The sequence below is a fragment of the Pleurodeles waltl genome, chromosome 12 (genome assembly GCF_031143425.1).
Source record: "Pleurodeles waltl isolate 20211129_DDA chromosome 12, aPleWal1.hap1.20221129, whole genome shotgun sequence".
Taxonomy (NCBI): Eukaryota; Metazoa; Chordata; class Amphibia; order Caudata; family Salamandridae; genus Pleurodeles; species Pleurodeles waltl.
Window position 1 is genome coordinate 655,302,728 of NC_090451.1, and position 24,682 is coordinate 655,327,409.

The window sequence follows — 24,682 nt, forward strand, 5'->3', positions numbered from 1 at the left end:
CAGCAGGCAGGAGACTGTGCTTTGCAGGAAGGAGTGCTGGGGACCAGGGCTACATGGAGCCTGAAGATTCCTTGAAGAAGGAGCAAACAATCCTTGGTAGTCACAGGAGTCGTGGTACTGTCCTGCGAGGAGAGGCAAGGGCTTACTGTCTCCAAAGTTGGACAGTCGGTAGAGAGGACCAAGGGGACCACTCCAGACCACCACCTGTGATGCAGGATCCACGCAGCCGAACGTTGTTGCAGTTGGTGCTTGCAGATGCATGGATGTGACTCCTCCACGCTAAGGGAGAGATTACTTCTTTCTTCTTGTGCAGACTGAAGACTCGCAGCCGTCAGAGGATGCTCAGCCGGGGAAATGGTGCAGTTGCTGGAAGGAGCCAGAGAAACAATGTTGCAGAGCGGAGCACCCACCCAAGAGGGAGACCTAAATAGCCCAGGAAGGGGGATTGGTCACCTAGCAGGGTGACCGCCTCCCAGGAGGGGGCTGTAACGTCACATACCTGCCCTGCCCGCTCAGATGCTCCCAGGGGCCTCAGCACATCTTGAATTCAAGATTGCAGAACCAAGTGGCCACCTGGAGGAGCTCTGGGCACCCCCTGGGGTGGTGATGGACAGGGGTGTGGTCACACGCCCCTTTCCTTTGTCCAGTTTCATGCCAGAGCAGGGACCAGGGGTCCCTGGACTGGTGCAAACTGGTTTATGCAAGGAGGGCACCAAATGTGCCCTTCAAAGCATACTGGTGGCTTGGGGAGGCTACCCCTTCCAAGCCATGTAACACCTAGTTCCAAGGGGAGAGGGTGTTGCCTCCCTCTCCCACAGGAAATCCTTTGTTCTGCCTTCCTCTGCTTGAGCTGGTCAAGCAGCAGGAGGGCAGAAACCTCTCTGTGGGGTGGCAGCAGTGCAGGCTGCCCAGAAAATCCCAGAAGACTGGTAGGAGTAATACTGGGGGTCCTCTAAGGAGCCCCCGGAGTGCATAGAATCATACAACCAAAACTGGCAACAGTACTGGGGTATGATCCCGACATGTTTGATACCAAACATGCCCAGGTTTGGAATTACCATTCTATAGCTGGACACAGGTAGTGATCTGTGTCCAGTACATGGCTAACATGACTTCCCCGTACTTATGAATTCCAGTGCAATGGAGCTGGAGTTCGTAGGTGCACCGCTGCTCATGCCCTCACACACAGGGATCTGCACCCTGCCCTCTGGGCTAGGAGGGCCGACCATAGGGGTGACTTACAGTGACCTGGTGAAGTGACCTGTAGTGAAAGGGTGCATGCACCTTTTCACGCAGGCTGCAGTGGCATGGGCTCCCATAGGTGGCGCAATACATACTGCAGCCCATGGGGAACCATATACTAGGGACTTATATAGGGCCACCAGTAGGCCAATTGTGGGGTGTGCAAAGTCCTAAGCACCCAAATTGAGAGGGAGAGATCACAACTGCTGTGTTCCTGAATAGCAGGATCCCACTGAAAACAGTCAGTCTACTGATAGAAAGCAAAAAGTGGGGGTAACCATGCCAAAAAGTGTGTACTTTCCTACAGAGGATCCAAAAAAAAAACATCAAACTTCCGGTAGCTACAAAATCCTTAAATACATCACTTATACACATTGCCCTAAAATCCACAGACCCAAATGGTGCCCATCTGGGTGTCCCTTTATATCGGGCATTGGTTTTGTACTGGAACCACTGTCAAATGACCAGTCCCTAAGATCTGTGTTCCTGCAACACATCCAGACCTCAAGAATATTAAAGACATGCAGAGTTCAATTAAAAAAAACTCGGCTTTTTATCCACATTTTTTGATTGACTTAGATGTTGAACCATTATGCACACATATTCCACAGGAGCAGTCAGTCTGTGTTACTGAAGGCCACCTACTTGTCACAACACACGACACCAATACAGTTTATGAGGAGTTGTTCTGGGATGATACTCACGAATAATATTTTGAACTCAAATTGATTATTTACAGTCAAATAAGCAGAATGTCAGCCGAGAGTTCAATTGCCCCTAGCTAGGTCTGTTTGCACGTCCATCATTTTGAGACCTTAAAGATCTGTGCAGACACCAGTCCTTTTAAGACAAACATAAGTATGGGCGGGGGTACATTGGTGATATTTAAATAATTTGGTCTGATATGTAAGATACAGCATTGGAATTTATCTTGTGGCTTAAGGGAAAAAAACGCATACTTGCAGTTTAGCCATAATATCAGTAACAAAGAACTTGCATTCCTCGAGTTAAATATTTTTACACCGCATTTACACATTCTATCTAGAGTCAGCAATCAAAAACCCTCTGCTGAAAGTAAGTTACTTTTTTTCGATAGTTTAATTCCTTAATCCTTCAGAGAAAATCTTCCACTTTGAGCAATTTAGGGTTAAGACAGAAATCATGTAGGAAAGTATTTTTGCGGAAAAAGGCTGACTTAGTTTCTGAAAATTAGAAAAAAAAACTATATATTCATAAAATTAAATAGGAAGAGGGGCCTGTAATGATAACCCAGAGGCCCTCTTAAGAGACTTAACTCCGCTATGGACAAAATTGATTGGCATGTGTCACTACCTATTCACCTCTATTGAATAACTTAAAAAAGATCATAAACAAGAGATGGCATATTCCTAATACAGGTTCAGTGACCTTGGAACTACTACTGTTCTCCTTGAAGAGGAGTAGCAGCTTGCAGAAAATTCTAGCGTATACCCCCTTGTAGATGAAGTACTCCACAAACCACCTCTCAGACTCTTTTCTAAAACGTCTTCTTTTTTCCTTTCTAATCTAACCCAAGCAGCTGGAATAATGGTGTACTAGATTAGTGTAGGAAGCTGGCCCTTTATGTGGTATGTGAATACCGTGTAAAGGGTCCAGGGGTTCCTCAGTGAGTGCACAGGGTTTGCTATGCAATCCCAAAGTGTTCTATGTAGGGGTAGAGTGGTCGAGCAGCCTTAGGCTTAACACAGAAGAGTGCCACACATCTACAAATATACATGCACTAGTCAATAAATGAGACCCATGACTCAAAAAGGAGAACCTCACCATTTTATAAAAATAGCAAGTATCTTTATATATGTTCAGGCATCAGAGCAAAATCGTTCAGGTAAGTATGTATTTGAATAGGAATTCTTCTCCAATGTTATCCTATGGGAGAAAAACCATGTTCAGCATACAGGTAGGGTACAGCGACTTACAAGACTAATCTCCAGGAGTTATGGTGAGTAGCGGGCAAGGTCCAAGGCTCCACTAGCAGTACACTACCAGCTGCATAGGGTGGCCAGTTGCAGAGTGCAAAACAGAATTGGGTGCCCAATCTGCTTCAATGAAGATTGGTCACAGCAAAAGAGGCTGCAGGTCCTGGTCAGGAGGGCAGTTGGGCTGAACCAATAGTGGGTCTCAGGTCTCATGATGCTTTGGCACAGATAGGCACCTTTTGGTTCTCTTCTTCATGCTCATAGACGACGGGTGCAGAAGTGTCCTTAGGTGTTTGGGTTTTCCTTGCTGAAGCAGTCCCTGTAGAGGGGGGCTGCATGCAGAGGCTGCAGGTGTCATCAGGGAGTCCAGAAGGGGTGAACCCATGACTGACTCTGGAGGGCTATGGAACCTTGTTGGCACTGGTGGTCCACTTCAACTCAGGTCGCAGACAACAGGTGCAGTGGTGACTTCAGGTGTCGCGTTTTGGCGGTTCCAGTGGCTTCAAGGTCCATTCTTTTGGAGTTTGCTGAAGAACCGGTCCGCTGTTGACAGGAGATCTTGAGTCTTTGACGGGAGGCAGTCCTCCTGGTTTTCTGAAGTCACAGTTGCAGGACGAGTCAAATTTGGTGCAGATTTTGAGGGATACAGACAGGCCAGTGGGGTTGGTACCAGATCATCTACTTTCTTCTCCTATTCTGCGCTTTGCAGCTCTTCTGTGTCTGTTCTTTTTTAGGTCCTCTGGACCTGCTTCTCTGGTTCCACAGGCTCTCCTAAATACTGAATTTAGGAGAATTAGGGGTGTACAGGGTACAAGCCAATGGGCTACTGACCCTTTGGTGTCACTACACCCTCTATATGACCCCTTCCTGTGGGAAGAGAGCATGCCTCTGCCCCAGCATTCTTAGGTATGTCATCACAAAGATGGCTACCGATGAAATTTCGTGTCCACCTCACAGTAGCCCACCTTTGGGATGGTACTAGTCTGTGTAGCTAATCTTCCTGCCTGTCTGGGTGTTAAGTGGGCTCTGGAAAGGGGGGTTGTTTCCGCACCTGGTAGGAGAGCTAAATTCGCATTTCAAAGGTGGCAGGTCATCCTGTAGGAGGGGGTGTTACACCCTCTTCCCAGACAGGCTTTTTTTTGGGGGGCTCCCTGAAAGCAGAACGCTCTCACCTTAGTGGGGCCAGGAACATATCTCGGGTGGCAGGCTGGCAGAAACAAGTCAGCAAGCACACTAGAGGCTAGTAGGGATTCAGGGAGTTCCTCTAAGGTGCCCTCTGGGTGCATGTATTGGTGAATCCAACACTGGCATCTGTGTGGGTTCACCAATACGAAATGTTTGATACCAAACATCCCTATCTTCAGTGAAGCCATCATGTAGCTGGGGAACTCGTATTGACCAGTGTCCAGCACATGCATTAAAAATGGCTTTCCTGGCCACTTACCATGTCTGAGAATTGACAAAGACATATCAGGGGCATATCCGTTCTTGCAGTTATGTCTTTACATGTAATACAATGCACCCTGCCTTAAGGCTGTCAAGTTGACTTACATGTATTGCATGCAGTGTTAGGGGACATGACACACCGACTGTGTGCCATATCATGTTTTCACTTTTGTCTGCACCAAGACATACAGCCTGTCATGTGGTTGCCGAGGTGTCCCGTAGGGTGGCACAATTCATGCTGCAGCCCTTAGGGACCCTCTTTAGCACATTAGGTGCTAGGTACCACGGGTACCATTTACTAAGGACTTAGAGAGGGTGCTAAAAGATATGCCAATTGGGGAAACAATTGTACAGTTTTTTGGGAAAGGACACTGCCACTGGGGACGTGGTTGGCAGGGACGCAGTGCAGTTCAGTCAAAGTTGTATCAAATATCAGGCAAAAAGTGTGTGTTTGTGTTTGGGGGGGGGGCGATACTGCAACAAAAACCCAGTTTCTGAGAGTTAGCCTTCAGCTAATTGTTTGTTTTTGTTGGATCCCACCCATTTGATCAACTTATCTTTGTTTCAGTGAACTCATATTTGCATGATTTAATGACAAGTGTGTGCCACTGTAGCCTATTCGGAGAAGTGAAATATCAGTTCCGAATGAGGATGGAACCCTGCGATAAAGCATGCCACCAATGGTGGATCAAGGTTCCACGTCCTAAGAAAGTAATTTCTTTGTAGCAGATTTCCTCACATTGTATAATGGTTAGGTTTGTTATATTTTGATTTATGATGACCCTTGGAGAGGAAACAGCGATCTTTCAATTTTCTTACTGCCACCTTTTTGTGATTGAGTTACAGGTAAGCAGCGGTTTCTTGCTGTTTCTTCTTTTCTGTGAAACTTTTTTTCTGTGTGCGCTGCCTCTTGCACAGATCCATTTTCAAGCAAGATCTACTGGTACTGGGGGCTAAACCATACATTTTATTGTACATGCAAAATGACCTATTTGATTGCAATGCAGTCTTCCAAAACATAGTACTTTTTATGTGAATTTAGATATGTAGTGTTTTGCTTGCATGATATAACCTTGAAAAATGTCTACTGCACTGCCGTAATGCTCTAAAATCCAGTAATCCTGCACCTTTGGGATGGTCTAAAACACCCTTCTTTTCACTTTACAGAAATGTCCTTGGAAAACAGAACTGCCTGGAGTGTGGCTTCGAAATTCCTGATTTTACTAACCACTATCCTACATATGTGCACTGTTCGCTCTGCCGCTACAGTACTTGCTGCTCCAGAGCCTACGCCAACCACATGATCAAGTAGGTATCAGACAATAAACTTTGATGAATTTCAGATTCTGAGATCCAAATATTCTGGGTCTGTGTGAGGCCCAGACTGTGCCTTTGGCAGATTGTAAATGATGTCTTATAACTGTCAGTATTTGTTGGTATATCAGATATGCAAGGTTTTTCTTGGAAGAAAAAGAGTGCAAGCTTTTAGTGACTAAATAGCAGTAGAGTCCGTTTGAATTAGTCTTGAGCCAGACTAAACACATGCTTTTGCCCCTATGGCACTTAGTAAACGAATTGTGGAGTTTTCCCTGTTGTGCAAATAAATTTGTGCATATATTGTACCTAAATTAGACTACAATTGACACATTGTCAGACCAGGCTAGCCTTCCCAGTCCAAGGTACCTTGCATGACAGGAAGGGGCCTGAGCGGGTGTCTGAAAATCTGGTAGTATAGTGGAAAGCTCTCCTGCTTATAGCAGCTTTCTCAAAGCGGACTGTTCCCTATGCCAGTGCTGCAGAAGAAACGTATCTGCACTTCTACCTATTGTGTTTACTAAAGTGAATGGGCAAAACGCCATGTGCTTAAACTTTTGCATGAACATTTTCTGTGGACATTTGCCACAATTGTGCATTATGAGGAATGTCCAGGCATGATTGTAGGAGAACCCAAGTGACAAAAGTGTTCGGAATAGGAAAACTCAAGTGACAAAAGTGTTGGGAATAAAATAAATATATAATATCCTAGAGCTAAGGAATACCAAAGTGTTATGTTTATACAGGGCTTATACCAAAGCACTTTACACTACATAAGTTTACTGAACAAAATCAAGACAGGGGTTGTTTTGGAAATAGGAAAGAGAATAGTAGGGAACAATAGATTTTGCAAGGACATGAGGGAAGATCAAAATGGACTAAAGGATATCTTGGGGATATTTGGGGATATTTTTTAAGAGTAGGAAAAAACTAGATTTGCCTGATGGACTGTTAGAGTGAGGATATAATCTGCAAACTGCTGCTGCAAAGGAAGGTACAATACAGTGCAAACTCAATTTCTTTTAGAGACTGTAAGTTAGCCTACTAAGAATGGACAAGTTTTAGAGAACTGAGCCATAAAGGGTATTTGGAACAGACGTATGTTTCAAGTAATTAAAAGTGGCTGAAATTGAGCAGCAGTATAAGTTGTCAAAACAGTAGAGGCGAGGAAAGCAGTATTCATGGTAGGAGTGTATAAGCGTGAGAATAGTTTTGTTGGCTTGAACAATAAGGAGGGAGAAATATTTGTGAACAAGATGTTCATTGGTAATGAAAGTGAAGGATCAGAAATTACACCAAGACTATGTATATTATTGTGTATTCAAGTGGCGAGCAGTAGAATGGAAGAACACTGTTTCAGGGAAAGTGCAGACATGTGGCAGGAAAGAAGTTTAAGTATTGGAAATAATACATGATTCAGTGACAGTCCAAGACAGTAAAGTGTAGCACATAAGTCAAAGCGGAAAAGAAGATTCCTCAAGAGAAAAAGTGCAGAAAAGGCTAGGGAAAAAAATAACTGTATCTAGGTGAGAAGTACAGGCGAAGTAGGAAGGGAGACCAAGAACAGAGCCCTTACTCCAACAAACAAGAGGTGAAAATCGAGTCTAGTCCTGAAAAGTGAGTGGTTAGCGAGTTAAAGGGAGTGAAAGATGGAGCAGTACCTTAAAAGGCAGGAGAAGACTACAAATGGATCAGATCCGTTATTTGAATTTCTCAACACAGATACCAATTCCTACAACCCAGAGACAATGCGGAAAGAAACAAGCATTGGCAAAGCCAATAGGTCACGGCAAACTGAGAGTTATTGGCAATGTCTTTTAGCCATGTTGAATAGCAGCACAGCTGCTGTTCAGCATGGCTGAAAGTCATGTAAAACAGTGATATGACCTAGTCTGCGCTATATTCTAAACTCACATATTTGAAAGGTTTTTTGTGCGATAATGAAGGAAAACATTTTCGTGAAAGAAAATATTTGGGCAAGAGCACACAAGGAGCTGCTCTTGAAGAAACTAAAACAAAGTGCTTTATCAGCAACTACCTCAGCCCAGCTCCCACAGCAGCTCCATGGCCTGGCCAATTCCTGGGCGCGTGCTGAGCTTCCAACAGCAGACCTCTTTTTGTGTGCTTGAGCTTGTGACTCATCTGTCAGAAGCTGACAACTATGTTTAAATAAGAGGGGTGCAGTGGGTGACCTGGGAGAGTGAAAATGAAACAAAAGTTAAATTAAAAAAAATAGATGTGTGCTGCGCCTGGCCTGTGTAGGAAGCTGGCTTTTTATATAGTGGACTAAAAAGAGGTGCATTGTGCACAGAGTCCAGGCAAACCACGAAGGTATCACAGAGGCACAAATTCCATCCCAAATACTCTCTTTTGTGGTGGTGTGGGCATACAGCAGACCTTACAGCCATACAGCAGGGTACATTGCAGGTGAGGGCATATATGCATAAGCAAATGTGCCCTTTGTCGATTCTTAGACATAGTAAGTGAACAGGGAAGCCATTTTAAATACATGTGCAAGGACACTGGTCAATAAGAGTTCCCCAGCTACATGATGCCTTCACCAAAAATAGGGATGTTTGGTATCAACCATCTCATATTCATAAACCCCCCCCACTGACGGATTTATTAATACATGCACCCAGAGGGCACCTTAGAGGTGCCACCTGAAAACCTGATATCTACCCGTGTGCTGACTGACTAGTTTTAGCCAGCCTCCCATCACCTGATGTGTTTCTGAACCCCAAGGGTGAGGGCCTTTGCTCTCGGACAGCCAGAAACAAAGCCTGCTCTGGAAGAGCTGTTTACACATCCTACCCAACAGGATGACCCGTGAATCTGCTTTCCAAGGCATGGGGCTTCAAAGAAGCCCACCGCCCTTGGGTGGAAAATCTAGTATTCAGAGAGGTGTGCTCACCTTTCAGGTCATTCCCACCCCTAAGGTGAGCTGCCTGATGTGAACACCACATTCAGAAATCTTCCATTAGGGTTATGGCCACTTCCCACAGGAAGTGTTCATACAGGTGGCGTAGTCACCCCAGGGGTAAGTAGCCCATTGGCTACTACCCTACACGCCCCTAATCCCCCTAAATTCAGTATTTAGGGTAGCCCCTGATTCCTACTGACCTATGAAGAAGGACACACAAGCCACGAAGACTGAGGGTGAAGCATCTGACTTGGCCCAATCCCTGCCGGCCTGCATGCTGTTCCCGCCAATTTGCGTCAAAATTAACTTGTCCTGCAAGCTGCTGTGCCTCTAGACCAGCGAGTACTGCCTTCCTTCAGCAAGGACCCAGGAACTCTTGTGGAGCAGCAGAGCTGCGTCCCTGCATCTTGCAGGCACCCCAAAAGACCTAAGAGGACTCCGAACCACAAAAGCCCAAAGCCAGAAAGCACCACTGCACTAGCCCAAGTTAAAGTGGGCCAATGGTGCCAATGTGGTACCCTAGCCCTCCAGAGACAGAGCCCACCTTGAACTTAACCACTGTGAACTCCCCGCAGCTGCGTGTAGCCTCTGCCTGCAGGCCCCTCAACCATGAGTGCTCCGGGTGAAGAAAACCCAACACCTCAGAATACCTCTACACCGGTCACCCCTGGCCTGTGAAGAAGAGAACCTAAGGTGTTCCCACGTCCTGAGCATCTCAAGACTTGAACCCATCTGTTGGTTCTCCTTGATTGGACACCCAGTCCAAACCTGCAGCCTCTTTTCAACACGACCGATCCCCATTGACTAATATTGGGCACCCGATGCCGTACTGCACCTCTGCTCCTGGCTGCCTCAGTGCCACCCGCTGTGACCTGTTTGTGTGGTCCTGCCCCTTGCCCATAAATTTTTTTTAAGTCCAGGAGATTGGTCCCGTAAGTTTCCGTACTATACCTGAATGAGGTACTTGTTTTTCTCTCCATAGGATAACATTGCTGCTTCTGAAAAATGCACTGTCGACTTTTGAAACCTGAAAGTATTTTCTTGCAAAACGTACTTAACTGAACGTATTGACTCTGGTGCCTAAACATATGTAAAGATACTTGCTATTTTTATAAATTGGTGTGGATCTCCTTTTTGACTTGTGTCTCCTTCATTTGACTGTGTGTGAATTTGCAGATGTCTAACACTCTTCTCTAATAAGCCTAAGGCAGCTCAACCACACTACCCCTCAAAAGAGTATCTCAGAATTGATAGAGCAAGTCCCTGTCCACTATTAAGGGAACCCCTGTATGCCTTGCACGATATATATCATTTTGTTATGGAAAGAGCTAGCTTCCTACACAAGGGATTCCAATATTTACCAATTTACCTTTCATTCTGGTCACTTGTGCCCAAGATCACACTCCATCTCAATGCTACATAGTTTGGGAGTATTCTAGAGTGATTATCCTTAACACTTTAAGTTAATGAGGAGAAGTGAGTTCCCCAAACTTTGTGGAAAGAAAATTCAGAATGGGGACCGCAGTGTGTTACATTTCTGAGCCATTCCTCAAATATCCCATAACTAGTACATCCACTTATGAAAGGTGGACATTTTCGAATTGCCCCACAATACTGTGACTGCTTGCCTTGCAGCAGATAGGGCTTGTGATCTCTGTTGGCTGCGTAGTGAGTGTAAGCTGGAAACATTGTTATATATGTGTGAAACAGCTAGCATCTTGTAAAACTTGTTGCACATAACTTTTACCTCGCTGGGTACTGTTTTACTCAGCTAAATTGCTTGATTAAATAAATGTAGTTGGTAAATAGTCAAACATCTTAAAAATTGTACACTTATTTATTAATGATGCAGTTTTTCCTATGTTAACAGTACTTTACCTTTCACTTTATTTCTGCTACAACTCCGTTGCTTTTATCACAGAAAGTCTTGCTTTCGAATTTATTGTAATACAAAAAAGTTGAGATTCCTTTCTGTCTTTTCCCATTTTAGCAATCATGTTCCTCGCAAGAGCCCAAAATACCTGGCATTGTTCAAAAACTCTGGCAACTGGTAAGCCATTCTTTTCATTGGTTTCGTATAGTACAGTAGGAAATCTTTAAATGTAGTCAAATATGTGAAGCACTATTGTGATCACTAAAATAAACATTTTAGCGTATTCTGTATAAGAGCTGCTTATTCATAAGGATCTCTCCATGTAATCATCAGATTTTATTTTTCTGTGAATACCATATTCACTCTAACTACAGCACAGCAGGGAAGAGCCTAGTTTTCTGTCAATAGCTTTTATCGTCTGATAAAACCTGACATTTATTGAAGGCTTCCCCTTCATTGACTATATTTTGTTTTTCAAACAGAAAATGACCAGTGAATTCATTTTGGACAGAATCTGTGAAATCCATAGCAAACAATCAATTTTTATTTTGTTAAAGGCCTAACTAATACTGTCCCCCCCTTAAACCGAGGTCACCCCTTTGCCTTTAGACATATAATTTTTATCAGCTATCCCCCATCTGTGATTGCATTGTTAAGTTTAAGTATCTGCTGGTATGTAGTTGGCACATCACGGGTCTGGCAAGGCGGCAAAAGCACTTGCAGCAGAAATGTTTATAATTTAAAGATCTGTGGCTGTAGTCACTGGAAGGTGATAGGAAAATGATGTATTTGGGTATTGCAGTATCTTGGGAAAACCAGGTCTTCTTTGTAGGTCTCTCCTACAAATGAGTGCATGTACTGTCTGTTGCAAGATGTGTTGTTAGTTTACAGAGGGCTTAGAGCCCGGCTGTTGTTTTCCATTGGTTGATTGCATGTCCCTCTCATTTGCTCCCTTCTGTGTCACACACTTCTTTTTACTATCTGTTTAAGCACTCAACAAGAGTGCATGTTTTCCAGCTGTCTCATTTGTGTACTTCTCCATCTCTGCCACACTTGGCTGTTACTTTTTCTCTGCGTGTGTGCTTCTTTTTAAAGGTGAGACCTATTGGCTTTGACAGTGCTTGCTATTACTTTAATTCTGAAATCTTACTTTACCCAAGTTTTCAGACCTAAATTTGGGGTGGGTGGGAGAAGATTGGGGTGTTGTAAATGCAGAATTTAAGAGTTGTTATTCTTTTCTAAGACCGAACAAGGGAACCACAGTTCAAAATTAAATTTACAGCATTTACACCAGAAGCCCAGTAGGCTTTGATTATATGCTTATCTTCATAGTAGTAGTAGATGACTCACAAAATGTACTTTGAAGTTAGTTAAGTATTAATTAGCCAGCTATCTAACCTTATATCACATGTAAAAGTAATCATTGCCTTCTGTTTTCTTAGTGGCATGACTATCACCTGCTCTTCCTGTATCTTTGTAACTTCATTTGGAGATGCCATGGCCAAACACCTGGTGTTTAATCCATCGCATACGTTCGGTAACATTGTGTTTGGAGGTAAGTGTTTGAGCTGTTCCATGATGTCATATTTGAATAGCATGCTTGTTTGCGTGATAAACTTGTTAAAATTATTCATTATCAAGAAACATGGAAACCTAGAGCTTTATGATCTAAAAGGACAGTTGCCGCTTTGTAAATCGGTGCTCAATTAGCAACAAGAGAATTTACCGGATTGACTTTTGCACCATTTTAGAATAGTACAGGTGCCCATCTAGTGTGTAAGATTTGTGCAGTGAAACCCTTTTCTAGCAGTGGGTATAATTTCTAGCAGTGAATGGGAGAAATGCTTAATACAGCACGCTATTACCCTTGTTTCATACTTGGACATGAAAGCCGCAATGTTGGGAGGGCTACTCAACATGGAGTTATAGGCACGGCAAGGCACAGGTGGTGTATTTGTCATATTTTTTCCCCTATAAATACTTCCCAGTACTTATTGAATCACCTTCCCCCTGATGGATAGTACAAGGAAAAAGCTTCTGCCATCTCAAAATATTCCTGTTATACCAAAAATGGTGCCTGGTATATCGTTGACTTGATTTTCTATGTCGACGGAACTAAACCATTTGGAGAGTTAAAACACCACAAGGGATATGGTATTTCCAAAGTTGGCAGTGATAGTTGGATCATTAAATGTTTTCAAACCTGCGATGCTAAAGGCAAGTACACGCTCAGCATGCATCCAAAAGCACATTCTATACCTAAAATGGAAGCCGCATTAGTCTTTTGGGTGATATGCCTCTCATGGATGTCTGTAAGGCTTTTGCTTAGTCAATACCACACACTTTTACTAAGCACTGCTGTGTAGATATATTCATACGTCAGGAAGCTCTAGGTGGCCAGGCTGTATAAAGAACACTTTTTTCAGACTTTTACATCATTTGCTAGCTAGCTACCACTTTATCAGAGCATGTGTATCCACAGCCACAAATACTACAAACGGAAAATGTTACTTAGCCTCAAGCCAACTGCTCTTAGCGTGTACTGCTGTATATTCACTTGCACCCACACTCTTCGATGGAAGCTAGCTATAATCACACATTTTCAATGTCCTTTAGTTTTCTCATTTTATTATGCGCAGGACACGGTCTTTGAGTCTACACTACACTTCAACCATTCACCTGCTGGGTGGAAATCAATCTGAGGTGAAACGCGTGTGCTAATTCATTCTGGACAGTGAGAGTAGTCCTAGCATGTGAATGTCTTTGAAGAAAAACAAGTTGCAAACATCCAGGCCCAACAGTAGATCGCAGGGTTATGCAGAGCATGTAACACAGAAAGATGTACAGAGTTTAATATATTGTATGGTATTTATTACCATTGTTAAATATGGGGAGTGCCCATAATTCATGAAAGCTGATGCCCGAAGTGCATGTGAATGTCCTTCCCCTCCAGCAACAATGATAATAAATAGCCTCCTACACTCAACCGATCTGCATATATGGTTTATGCAGTACTATTTTTTCACCTGAAATTGTAATAGAGGTATTTAACCGGAAACAAAGCATAAGGGGTGTTTGCATTATTCCCTGTTGTCAAAGTTCACCTATCTCAAGGTTTTGGAGATCACCCTACACTTTGTCTCTTTTGTCAACAAGGATAATTAAAGAGTTTCTAAGAGGTAATTTCAAAGCATTTCTGCTAGCATGGGCTATTGCACCCCAATAGGAGTTAAATACTGTCGTTGGCAGGTTAATAAAATATCTGAGTCTTTTCTAATAAGGTTATTGAAGAATATTGTTTATTGACTTTTGCACCATGAATCTCTCTAGTTTCACATTTACCAGTATTAGATCTTTCATAAAGTCACATACTTGAATCATCTCCGTCGTTGATGTGGGACTCCCACAGCACTTTAACTTAGCAGTCCACATCATTACCATAGATCCTCAATGGCAAAGAACAGTGTCTTTGATAACCTATCTATGTCCAACAGCACCCTTCAGAACACTCCCATGAGAAGTAGAATCCCCTAGATTTACTACTGCATATAGTGTGAGAGGGAGTCTTCATGAGCTCTGCTCAGTTTTCTTCAAAATTCAGGTATTTTACCTGCTGATTCAGATTGTATATTGCGAAACACCTAAAAAAAAAGGATTATTTAGATCCTGTCCTACATGTGGAAAAAGACTACATAGTGATGATCCTCATAAGGATTGTATATATTGCCTTCCTCCTTACCACAAGGTGAAGGATTGTAAAATTTGCCACACATTTTCATCAGACACTTAAGGATCGTGAAGACCGACTTTTAATCTGGCTACAGAAATCTAAGGCCTCTATAGCAGTCAGCTCTGAAGGGGATTCTGACTCCTCTACTGTTTCTTACAAGAAACCACCAAAAACAAAAAGTTCCACTGAGGAACAACATGACACATCAAAAAAGGCCCTAAAAAGTCTCATCATGAGGCTACCAAGGGCACTGCTGATAAAAATAGAAAAGCTAGTCACAGTAGATCCCATCCTTCTATTCCACCCAGAAAATCTGCCACCTCTTCAAAACCATCTTCAGAACCGTTGATGGTGAAAACTTTGAGTACGAGTACCATAGTAACATCTACTATGGCATCAATGACAACCACAAGGACACCTTGCTCTGACGCCTATCCTGTTGACGACTACCTCATCGGCGAAGGCACCTCCTACACCGCAAACATTGCCGCTGGTCCCATCAAGGAAGAGGACTCCACCGTCGTCCACATCACCATCGACGACACTATCGTCGACAGTCCTACCGTCCACGACCATACCATTGATATCCTTACCGTCGACAATCCCACCCTCAACGGCACCGACAGCATAGTTAACGGCGGACTCAGTAACAAAGCTGCCACCGTTGACAATTCGTAATGCCTTGTCAATGACACCGTAGATGATTACCAAAATATCAAAAAAGATAATTTGACCGGAACATACCTCTCCCAGAAAGATTTCGCCTTATCCCCCACATCATTCTTTAGATATAGATGATTCTGATGACAAAGGTCCATTTGGGCCAGCGTACAGACCCTCGCAGTTAAGAGTCAAATGCCAAGACTTAGACCAGGAAGATAACCATGACCAGTATTACGATGGTGGTTATCAAGAACAAAGATTCCCTAATAGACCCTCCCCTTCTAAACTGCATTACAGATTTCTTGAGCAACATCATGTGCCTCAAGATTTGGTAAAAGTACCTTTAACATTACTGCAAGATCCTCAGAAAATGTTGAAAGATTACCAAACTAGATACCCTGATACACCTCGCCAACCAGATGCTGATCAGATGCCTGTTCCATCTCCTCAACAGCCGATGACTCAGGAGCACCTTCCCCCTCCTGGCACACCAAGAATTACCCCAGTGTCTAACATTGGTGCCCCTCCTCGAGATAATCCCTCTTCATCCAGTGTTGAGCATGAAGAAGGCAAAATCCAAAACACTTGTTCTCATCAGGGATGCCTTCTACCAAACCATCCCCACCGCCTTTCCAACCGGTAGAATCTCCACCTGAGAATATTGGCAGATTTCATGCTATCATGGAAAGGGCGAGTGACAGATTCCACCTCCCTATGTCAGTAAAACTAACAGACTGCTTCTTGCAAGATTTTAAAGAACCGCAAAGGAATTTGGTAAGAACTATACCCATAATAGATTATATATGGCTGGAAGGAATAAAGATAAAGCAAAATCCTGCTACAATAGAAAAGAATACAAAGCCCCTGAGGATGCGCCAGCCTGCTTACTAGGTCACCCGAAGGCGGATTCCGTAATTGCTCAAGTGGCACAACACTGCTCCAAGAATCCAGCAACACCCATCATGGCACCTCCGAATAAAGAAGGCAGGAGTCTAGATAATATAGGAAAACGATTCACCACAATGTCTGCAGTTAAAGTACGAGCAACCAATGCTCTAGCCATCCTGGCATGTTACGACAGACAAATATAGTCTGAAATTGAGGATTTTATCTAACTAATACCTGAAGAAAAAAGAACGGAAGCTCTTCCGAGATAATCAATCGTGCTATGCATATAGCATCAAGGAGATTCCATCAACTAGCAGGAGCAGCAGTCGTGCAAAGACAAGGGTGGTTAAAGTTTACCTCGTTCAGGCCACAAGTTTAAACAAAGATATTAGATATGGCCTTCGATGGACAAGCACTTTTTGGAAAGCACGTAAATAAGGCACTACAGACAATAAAAGCGGATACAGAAAAAGTACGGTCGTTGGGTCCCCTACAGTTCAAGAAAGTTCCCTTTAGTGGAGCTAGAGGGAGAGGCCTCTCATATCGAGGTGCTTATCAAAGATTTCAACAACCCTACCAACAACAATACAGGCCTTATTTCCAGCAGCAAACATATAGACAACCACCTTCAGCTGCATAGCATAAACAAGGGCCTTGCAGAAAATGGGTCTCACAGAAAGGATCTAGTATCTGCTACCACTGATTCCAATCTTAAACTGGGTGCAAATATTTCCAACTGTCGCTGACAGACACACCCTGGAGTTCATCCAGCGCCCACCAACAACTCCGTCGAGGGGTATGCATCCACCCTATCTTCACTTCATCAGGAAGCTCGCATCATGATGAAGGGAGCAATAGGATGAGTTCCTCCATCACAAAGAGGAATGGATTACTATTCCCATTTTTTCTTAATCAAAAAGAAATCAGGAGAATGGCGACCCGTTCTAATTTACAGAAACAGAACATTCCTGAAGAAACCATCTTTCCATACGATTAATCTTTAAGGTATTCTCAGACTCTTGGGCAATGAAAATCATATGATCACCCTGGATCTGCAAGATGCGTACTTTCACATCCCCATACATCCCAAACACCGCACGTTCCTCAGATTTACAGTAGCCGACACTCGGTACCAATTCAAAGTTCTTCCCTTTGATCTCAAGTTGGCGCCATGTATTTTAACAAAATGCCTAGCTACAGTGGCTGTCGCACTGAGAAATTCAGGACATCAGGTATTCCATTATCTCGATGATTGGTTGATCAAAGTGCCATCGGCCGATCGGCAACGAAAACCACCCGAGCCTGCCTAAAGCTTTTCAGCACCCTGGGCTCAACCATCTGAAATCCTCCACTGTACCAACAACGCAGATACTAATCCTGAGAGCAGTTCTACGGACCAGATGAAACAAAGCACACCTGTCGCAAGACAGATAACAGAAACTACAATACCTTGCAGTGAAAATTAAAACAAGAAAGTGTGTTCCAGTTCACATGTACAGTCGCTTCAGGGGATGATGTCCTCCTCTATAGATCTCCTGCCATTCGCTCTGCTGAAGATGAGACCCGTACAAGAAGAGCTTGACAAACAGTGGTTACAAGTAACAGGATCTTTTGAGGATCTAATCAAAGATACACCTCAAATAACATCAGCGTTAAACTGGTGAACAATTCCTCACAATCTAGACAAAGGCCTCTCATTCCTACCTCAAGTCCCCGACTACGTTATTACCACAGATGCATCTCTGGAAGGATGGGGAGGACACTTAAAAGAATTGAAAGTTCAAGGAAAGTGGACTATGGCTCAAAAAGTTTTGCATATCAGTCACCTAGAATTTTGGGCAATTTTCCTCAATCTTCGAGCCTTCCTGCCGAGAATAAAAAGTGCTTCAGTCCTATTGCATACAGACAACACCACAAGCATGTTTTACATAAACAAGCAGGGAGGTACCAAATCGTTACCCCTATCTTCAGAAGCGCAGAGAATATGGAATTGGATGATGAAGCAGGGCGCATCACTCTCCATGCAGAGCATGTACCTGGACTTAACAACACCTTGGCGGACAGCCTCAGAAGAATGACATCTGTAGAAAAGTGCCAACTTTCTATCATAGTTACCCTAATTTTTTGCCTGATGTCAGTGTCTGTGCTCTCTCCCCTAAATTTGGTTGCTGGTAAACATTTTACACCCACAGTTGGCATACAGTTGTGGACCTATGTAAGTCCCTAGTATATGATACTTGGGTACCCAGGGCATTGGTACTCAAGGGGTCCCTCATGGGCTGCAGCATGTATTGTGCCACCCATGGAAGCCCATGTAAACTGTGTCTGCATGCCTGCAAACCCAGCCAAGGTGAAATGGTGCAAGCACCCTCTCACCACAGATAAAAGGCTTTCCTTATATTCTGGTCACTGCACTTAGACACTATTAGTCACCCCTCTAGTAGGCCCTTCAGCCCAAGGGCAGGGTGCATAGCCCTAAGTGTGAGGGTACCCTTCCATAAGCTGGGTGCGCCTACAGACCCCAGGATCCATTTCCTCTGTAAGTGTGGGGAAGCCATCTTAATGCATGTAGTGGACACTGGTCAACACAAGTGGTCCAACTACATAATGACTTCTCCGAACCTAGGCATGTTTGGTATCAAACCAGTTGGAATCATGCAACTACACCGATTCCTGTGTTAGTTGCATGACGCCATGTACTCTGGGGGTTCCTCAGAAGATCCCACAGTTCTGCCCGTGCAACCTTAGGGGGCCTCCTACTGGTGAGCCTGGATTTCCTTCAAGGGAGAGGTGTGACCACCTCCCCTTGTGTATTAAGTGTTCAAGGGCTGGGGTAGGGTGGCCTCTGTGCGCCACCAGACTGCTTTGAAGGGCACATTTGGTACCCTCCTTGCATAATCCGGTTTGCACCAGTTCAGGAACCCCAGCATACTGTTTTGGCACGAAACTGCACAAAGGACAGCGGAGAGAGACCACCCCCCCTGTTGAGCTCCTCCCCTAGGGAGGTGCACATATCTCTGCCAGGTGGCCCACATCATTCTGCCATCTTGGAAACTAGTTGGGCAGAGGTCCCTGGGAGCATCTGTCTGGTTAGGCCAGGTGGGTGCTGACCCCCTCTGATAGGTGGGTCACTTCAGAGAGTGACCAACCGCCTTTTAGGGTTACCTAAGGGCTCCCCTGTGAGTGGGCCCTAAGATTTCTCGAGTAAGTCTCTCCAAGGAACTCGCTGCAAGACATCTTCTGCTCCTGGCCTCTGGAACCTCTGCAGGTCTGCTTTGGAACCCAAACACGTCTGCTTCTAGTGGGATTGCAACATTGTTTCTCCCGATCCTGCAAGAATTTTGCAGCATCCAAGGCTGTGCATCCTCCAGGGTCACAAGGACTCTGCACCCAAAGCACAAAAGAATCTATCTTGGAGGGAAGGAGTCACTCCCCTGTAATTGCAGGCACCTCAAGACAATGTAGACCAGCTGGTGGAGTCTGCTGTCCCACGGACATCCAACTACTTTGCAACACAGGTGGTGAGTCTGTGGCCTCCTCTAAGTCCTGCTTGTCTTCTATCTAGGTTGGGAGACTGTAGGTCCTTGCTCCTGCCACTGGACTGGCACCTTTGTGCACCCTGATTGTTGCATTTAACAAGGCTTGTTGACTTTTCCTTTGGGAGATCTTCTGCCTCTAAGAAGCCCCGGCCTCCAACACTCTGCAAACCGAAGATCAGCTCCCTGTGTCCGGCGCCTATGGGTCACTTGTGCGGGGTCCATCAACTTCGGTTGGCCTTCCTGTGTGCTGAGGGCCAGCTATGACTTACCCTACTGGGTAGAGTCGCCTGGACCTTGCTAGTCCCCACAACTTTGCAAACTTCTCTCCTTCTATTTGCACTTGCCAGTGCTCGTTGGTGACCTGACTAGTCACTGACCCTCCTCCAATCCGGCAGCCGTCGAGGGACAGCTCGTAGGCGACTCCTGTTTTTTTTTTTATTCAGTCCTGAATCCTGCAGTTGGACTTCTTCTACCCACTTGCAGGAATTTCATCTTCAGGAGGGTGGACATTTCCACCTGCACCACCCGGGCATCTCCTTGGGTGCTGGACTCTGTCCCCTTCCTTTGCAGGTCCTCCACATCTGGAATCCATCCCTGGGTTCCACCGGCCTGGTCTGTGGGTCATGACAGCAGCTGGACAATCTGAGGCAACCATAGTCTTCTGAGAGAATCCCTTCTCCCCTCTGCATCTGGGTCCCTGGTGTAGGTACTCCTGTCTTTTGGGTATCCTGGGGTAGAGGCACTCTTCATCCATCCTTTTGCCTGCTGCTTTCCTTGTGGTCCGCTGGGAAGAGTCCTGAATTCTACAAACTCCAACCACTGCTTTCTGTGTTAGCCTATGAGACAGCTGGGGGTGTAACTGACTTGCTCCTGGTTGCTGGGGTCACCTGCTGTACTTAACCTCTGGTCTTCCTAACTGTCGTCAGCCCCTGGCTAACCACAACACTTACTTTGGTTGGAGTCCCACTTTCACATTCCACTTTTTTAGTATATAGTTTGGCCCTCCCCCAGGGAATGTATATTTCTATGGTTTTCAGATGGTTATTCTATATGTATAATTGTATGTAATATCTCCAATGTCAGTTTAGTACTAGTGCCCTAATAAAGTATCCTTTATTTTTGCAATAGTTGTATGGTTCTTTCTCGTGAGTACGTTATTGTCTGACTACTGTGGTATTGCAAGTGCTTTACATTACTCCTGGATAAGCTTTAGCTGGTCGCCTCAGCTACCCCTATAGAGCTTCTGGACTCTCGACACCTATTCACTATCACTAAGTGTTGCCTGAACTCAGTATAGGGTGCAGCATCATAGGTGTACACCGTAAACTGAGCCAGCCTCCTACAATCAGCGCATAAGCACAGCAAAAGGTTTGCTGTGAATCTATAAATCAGAGGGAAACCTTTTATAGTAAGAATTGTATTCATAAGTGTAGGAAGTTGGCTCTGTATGTGCTATTTCAAAGTAAGGAATAGCATGCACAGAGTCCAAGGGTTCCCCTTAGAGGTAAGATAGTGGCAAAAAGAGATAATACTAATTTTATATAGAAAAATATATTTTCTTAGTTTATTTTAAGAACCACAGGTTCAAATTCTACATGTAATATCTCATTTGAAAGGTATTGCAGGTAAGTAATTTAGGAACTTTGAATAATCACAGTAGCATATATACTTTTTACATAAAACACAATAAGCTGTTTTAAACGTGCAATTTTCACAGTTCCTGGGGGAGGTAAAGTATTGTTATTTTTAGCAGGTAAGTAAGTCACTTACAGCTCTCAGTTTTGGGTCCAAGGTAGCCCACCGTTGGGGGTTCAGAGCAACCCCAAAGTTACCACACCAGCAGCTCAGGGCCGGTCAGGTGCAGAGGTCAAAGAGGTGCCCACAACACATAGGCTTCAATGGAGAGAAGGGGGTGCCCCGGTTCCGGTCTGCCAGCAGGTAAGTACCCGCGTCTTCGGAGGGCAGACCAGGGGGGGTTTTGTAGGGCACCGGGGGGGACACAAGTCAGCACAAAAAGTACACCCTCAGCAGCACACGTCGGGTTTCCAATTGATTTCAATGGGAGACCAAGGGGTCTCTTCAGCGGTGCAGGCAGGCAAGGGGGGGCTCCTCGGGGTAGCCACCACCTGGGCAAGGGAGAGGGCCTCCTGGGGGGTCACTCCTGCACAGAAGTTCCGTTCCTTCAGGTGCTGGGGGCTGCGGGTGCAGGGTCCTTTCCAGCCGTCGGGACTTTAGGTTCAGGCAGTCGCGGTCAGGGGGAGCCTCGGGATTCCCTCTGCAGGCGTCGCTGTGGGGGCTCAGGGGGGACAACTTTGGTTACTCACGGACTCGGAGTCGCCGGAGGGTCCTCCCTGAGGTGTTGGTTCTCCACCAGTCGAGTCGGGGTCGCCGGGTGCAGTGTTGCAAGTCTCACGCTTCTTGCGGGGAGTTGCAGGGGTCTTTAAATCTGCTCCTCTGTAACAAAGTTGCAGTTCTTTTGGAGCAGTGCCGCTGTCCTCGGGAGTTTCTTGTCTTTCTTGAAGCAGGGCAGTCCTCGGAGGATTCAGAGGTCGCTGGTCCCTTGGAAAGCGTCGCTGGAGCAGGTTTCTTTGGAAGGCAGGAGACAGGCCGGTAAGTCTGGGGCCAAAGCAGTTGGTGTCTTCTGTTCTTCCTCTGCAGGGGTTTTTCAGCTCAGCAGTCTTCTTCTTATTGTAGTTTCAGGAATCTAAATTCTTAGGTTCAGGGGAGCCCTTAAATACTAAATTTAAGGGCGTGTTTAGGTTTGGGGGGTTAGTAGCCAATGGCTACTAGCCCTGAGGGTGGGTACACCCTCTTTGTGCCTCCTCCCAAGGGGAGGGGGTCACATTCCTATCCCTATTGGGGGAATCCTCCTTCTACAAGATGGAGGATTTCTAAAAGTCAGAGTCACCTCAGCTCAGGACACCTTAGGGGCAGTCCTGACTGGCCAGTGACTCCTCCTTGTTTTTCTCATTATCTCTCCTGGACTTGCTGCCAAAAGTGGGGGCTGTGTCCAGGGGGCGGGCATCTCCACTAGCTGGAGTGCCCTGGGGCATTGTAACACGAAGCTTGAGCCTTTGAAGCTCACTGCTAGGTGTTACAGTTCCTGCAGGGGGGAGGTGTGAAGCACCTCCACCCAGAGCAGGCTTTGTTTCTGTCCTCAGAGGGCACAAAGGCTCTCACCGCATGAGGTCAGAAACTCGTCTCTCAGCAGCAGGCTGGCACAGACCAGTCAGTCCTGCACTGAACAATTGGGTAAAATACAGGGGGCATCTCTAAGATGCTCTCTGTGTGCATTTTTTAACAAATCCAAAACTGGCATCAGTGTGGGTTTATTATTCTGAGAAGTTTGATACTAAACTTCCCAGTATTCAGTGTAGCCATTATGGAGCTGTGGAGTTCGTTTTTGACAGACTCCCAGCCCATATACTCTTATGGCTACCCTGCACTTACAATGTCTAAGGTTTTGCTTAGACACTGTAGGGGCATAGTGCTCATGCACATATGCCCTCACCTGTGGTATAGTACACCCTGCCTTAGGGCTGTAAGGCCTACTAGAGGGGTGACTTACCTATGCCACAGGCAGTGGGAGGTTGGCATGGCACCCTGAGGGGAGTGCCATGTCGACTTATTCATTTTCTCCCCACCAGCACACACAAGCTGGCAAGCAGTGTGTCTGTGCTGAGTGAGGGGTCCCTAGGGTGGCATAAGACATGCTGCAGCCCTTAGAGACCTTCCCTGGCATCAGGGCCCTTGGTACCAGGGGTACCAGTTACAAGGGACTTACCTGGGTGCCAGGGTTGTGCCAATTGTGGAGACAATGGTACATTTTAGGTGAAAGAACACTGGTGCTGGGGCCTGGTTAGCAGGGTCCCAGCACACTTCTCAGTCAAGTCAGCATCAGTATCAGGCAAAAAGTGGGGGGTAACTGCAACAGGGAGCCATTTCTTTACAATAAGTTAAGGATATTGGTTTGTACTGTGATCCTTCTTTGTAATGTTAATTAACAGAAACCCCTTAGTTGAACATGCTCCTTGGAAAATGGAAGTCAGTCCCACCATATAAATGTCAAAAGAATGCTTGTTGTGCCAAGCCATAGTTGTTTCTATTCTGACACCAAATACAAATTCCCCATTCGCTCTTGTTCAATCACCAATTTGCAGTGGTTAATGTTTGTCCTCACAGCTGGACTAAGGGAATGCAGACTTTTTTTTCTGCCAGTAAATCTTGCATTTTTCCGGTGTCCAAAATGCAGCATTTGGGGGTTCTGGTGAGGCTTAGGATATATGGCTATATTTTGCCCAGGCTAGACCCCTTGAATTGGATGTCCTTTCTCATGTGCATTTCACTGCGATTCACTCTTTTCAATACAGAGCTGTCTTTAGTGCTAGTCATTCTTTTCTGAGAATCAAATCTGTCAGTTTAATTCACTGAGCTTTTCCTGTGCAGGACTCTTCTATTTAGAACCCTCTGCTCCTTCCCCCTTTCATTTGAAAGGTAAGTACCAAGTTATGAGCTGTAAGTTGAGAGTATTAAAATTAGCACAGTGGTCAAAATAGTGATTATCGCAAACAGTGGGTATTTAAAACTCATAAACCTTATGAAGCGTTTGTTATGTTGACATTTATCTGAATTTCCTTTTGTTTCAGCAGTTTCTGTAAGTGCACAACCCGTTTCTGCCCCGGTACCCCTCGTTTCCCAAAGTTCATTTGGAAACCACTACATAATGACTGCATCAGTGGCAAACAGCGAGGTCCAGGGTAGTGGTGGTGTGAAGAAGACCCTTGTCACTCTCTTACCCAATAACAGCGGTGAGATATGCAATTTTAATAAAATCGCAGTCAAATTGTTGCTCTTCTTCATGTGGGAAGGAGTTGAATAGATCTGAATGCATGCTTGTTTGGTCAGTCCCAGTTTAAGGACCTGCATGCATAAAATGGTGGAGAAAGAGTTAATGGTTTTATGCTCTATGCATACTGTTACCTCTTGAGTAACTGGAAGTTTGAAAACTGTAGTTATAGCATGGTTAGCACTGTCGTCACAAGTTCCCATTTTCACTGACAACCTAGGGAATGTGCTGAGCATGAGGAAAAAAAACACCTAATTACTCAT

The 24,682-nt window shown here is 45.0% G+C and overlaps 1 protein-coding gene across 9 annotated transcripts in view; it reads left to right on the forward strand.

Annotated features, from left to right (window-relative positions):
• The window catches only part of POGZ (pogo transposable element derived with ZNF domain), a 235,423-nt gene that overhangs the window by 190,897 nt on the left and 19,844 nt on the right, over positions 1–24,682 (forward strand). For 6 of the 9 annotated variants that reach the window (XM_069218333.1, XM_069218336.1, XM_069218335.1 and 3 more), the window contains 4 exons: positions 5,811–5,951; positions 10,871–10,930; positions 12,196–12,308; positions 24,220–24,381. In XM_069218333.1, the coding sequence (XP_069074434.1) occupies positions 5,811–5,951; positions 10,871–10,930; positions 12,196–12,308; positions 24,220–24,381 (476 nt within the window). The remainder of the gene's footprint in view (positions 1–5,810; positions 5,952–10,870; positions 10,931–12,195; positions 12,309–24,219; positions 24,382–24,682) is intronic. The other 3 variants (XM_069218337.1, XM_069218339.1, XM_069218341.1) reach the window with 2 other exon arrangements.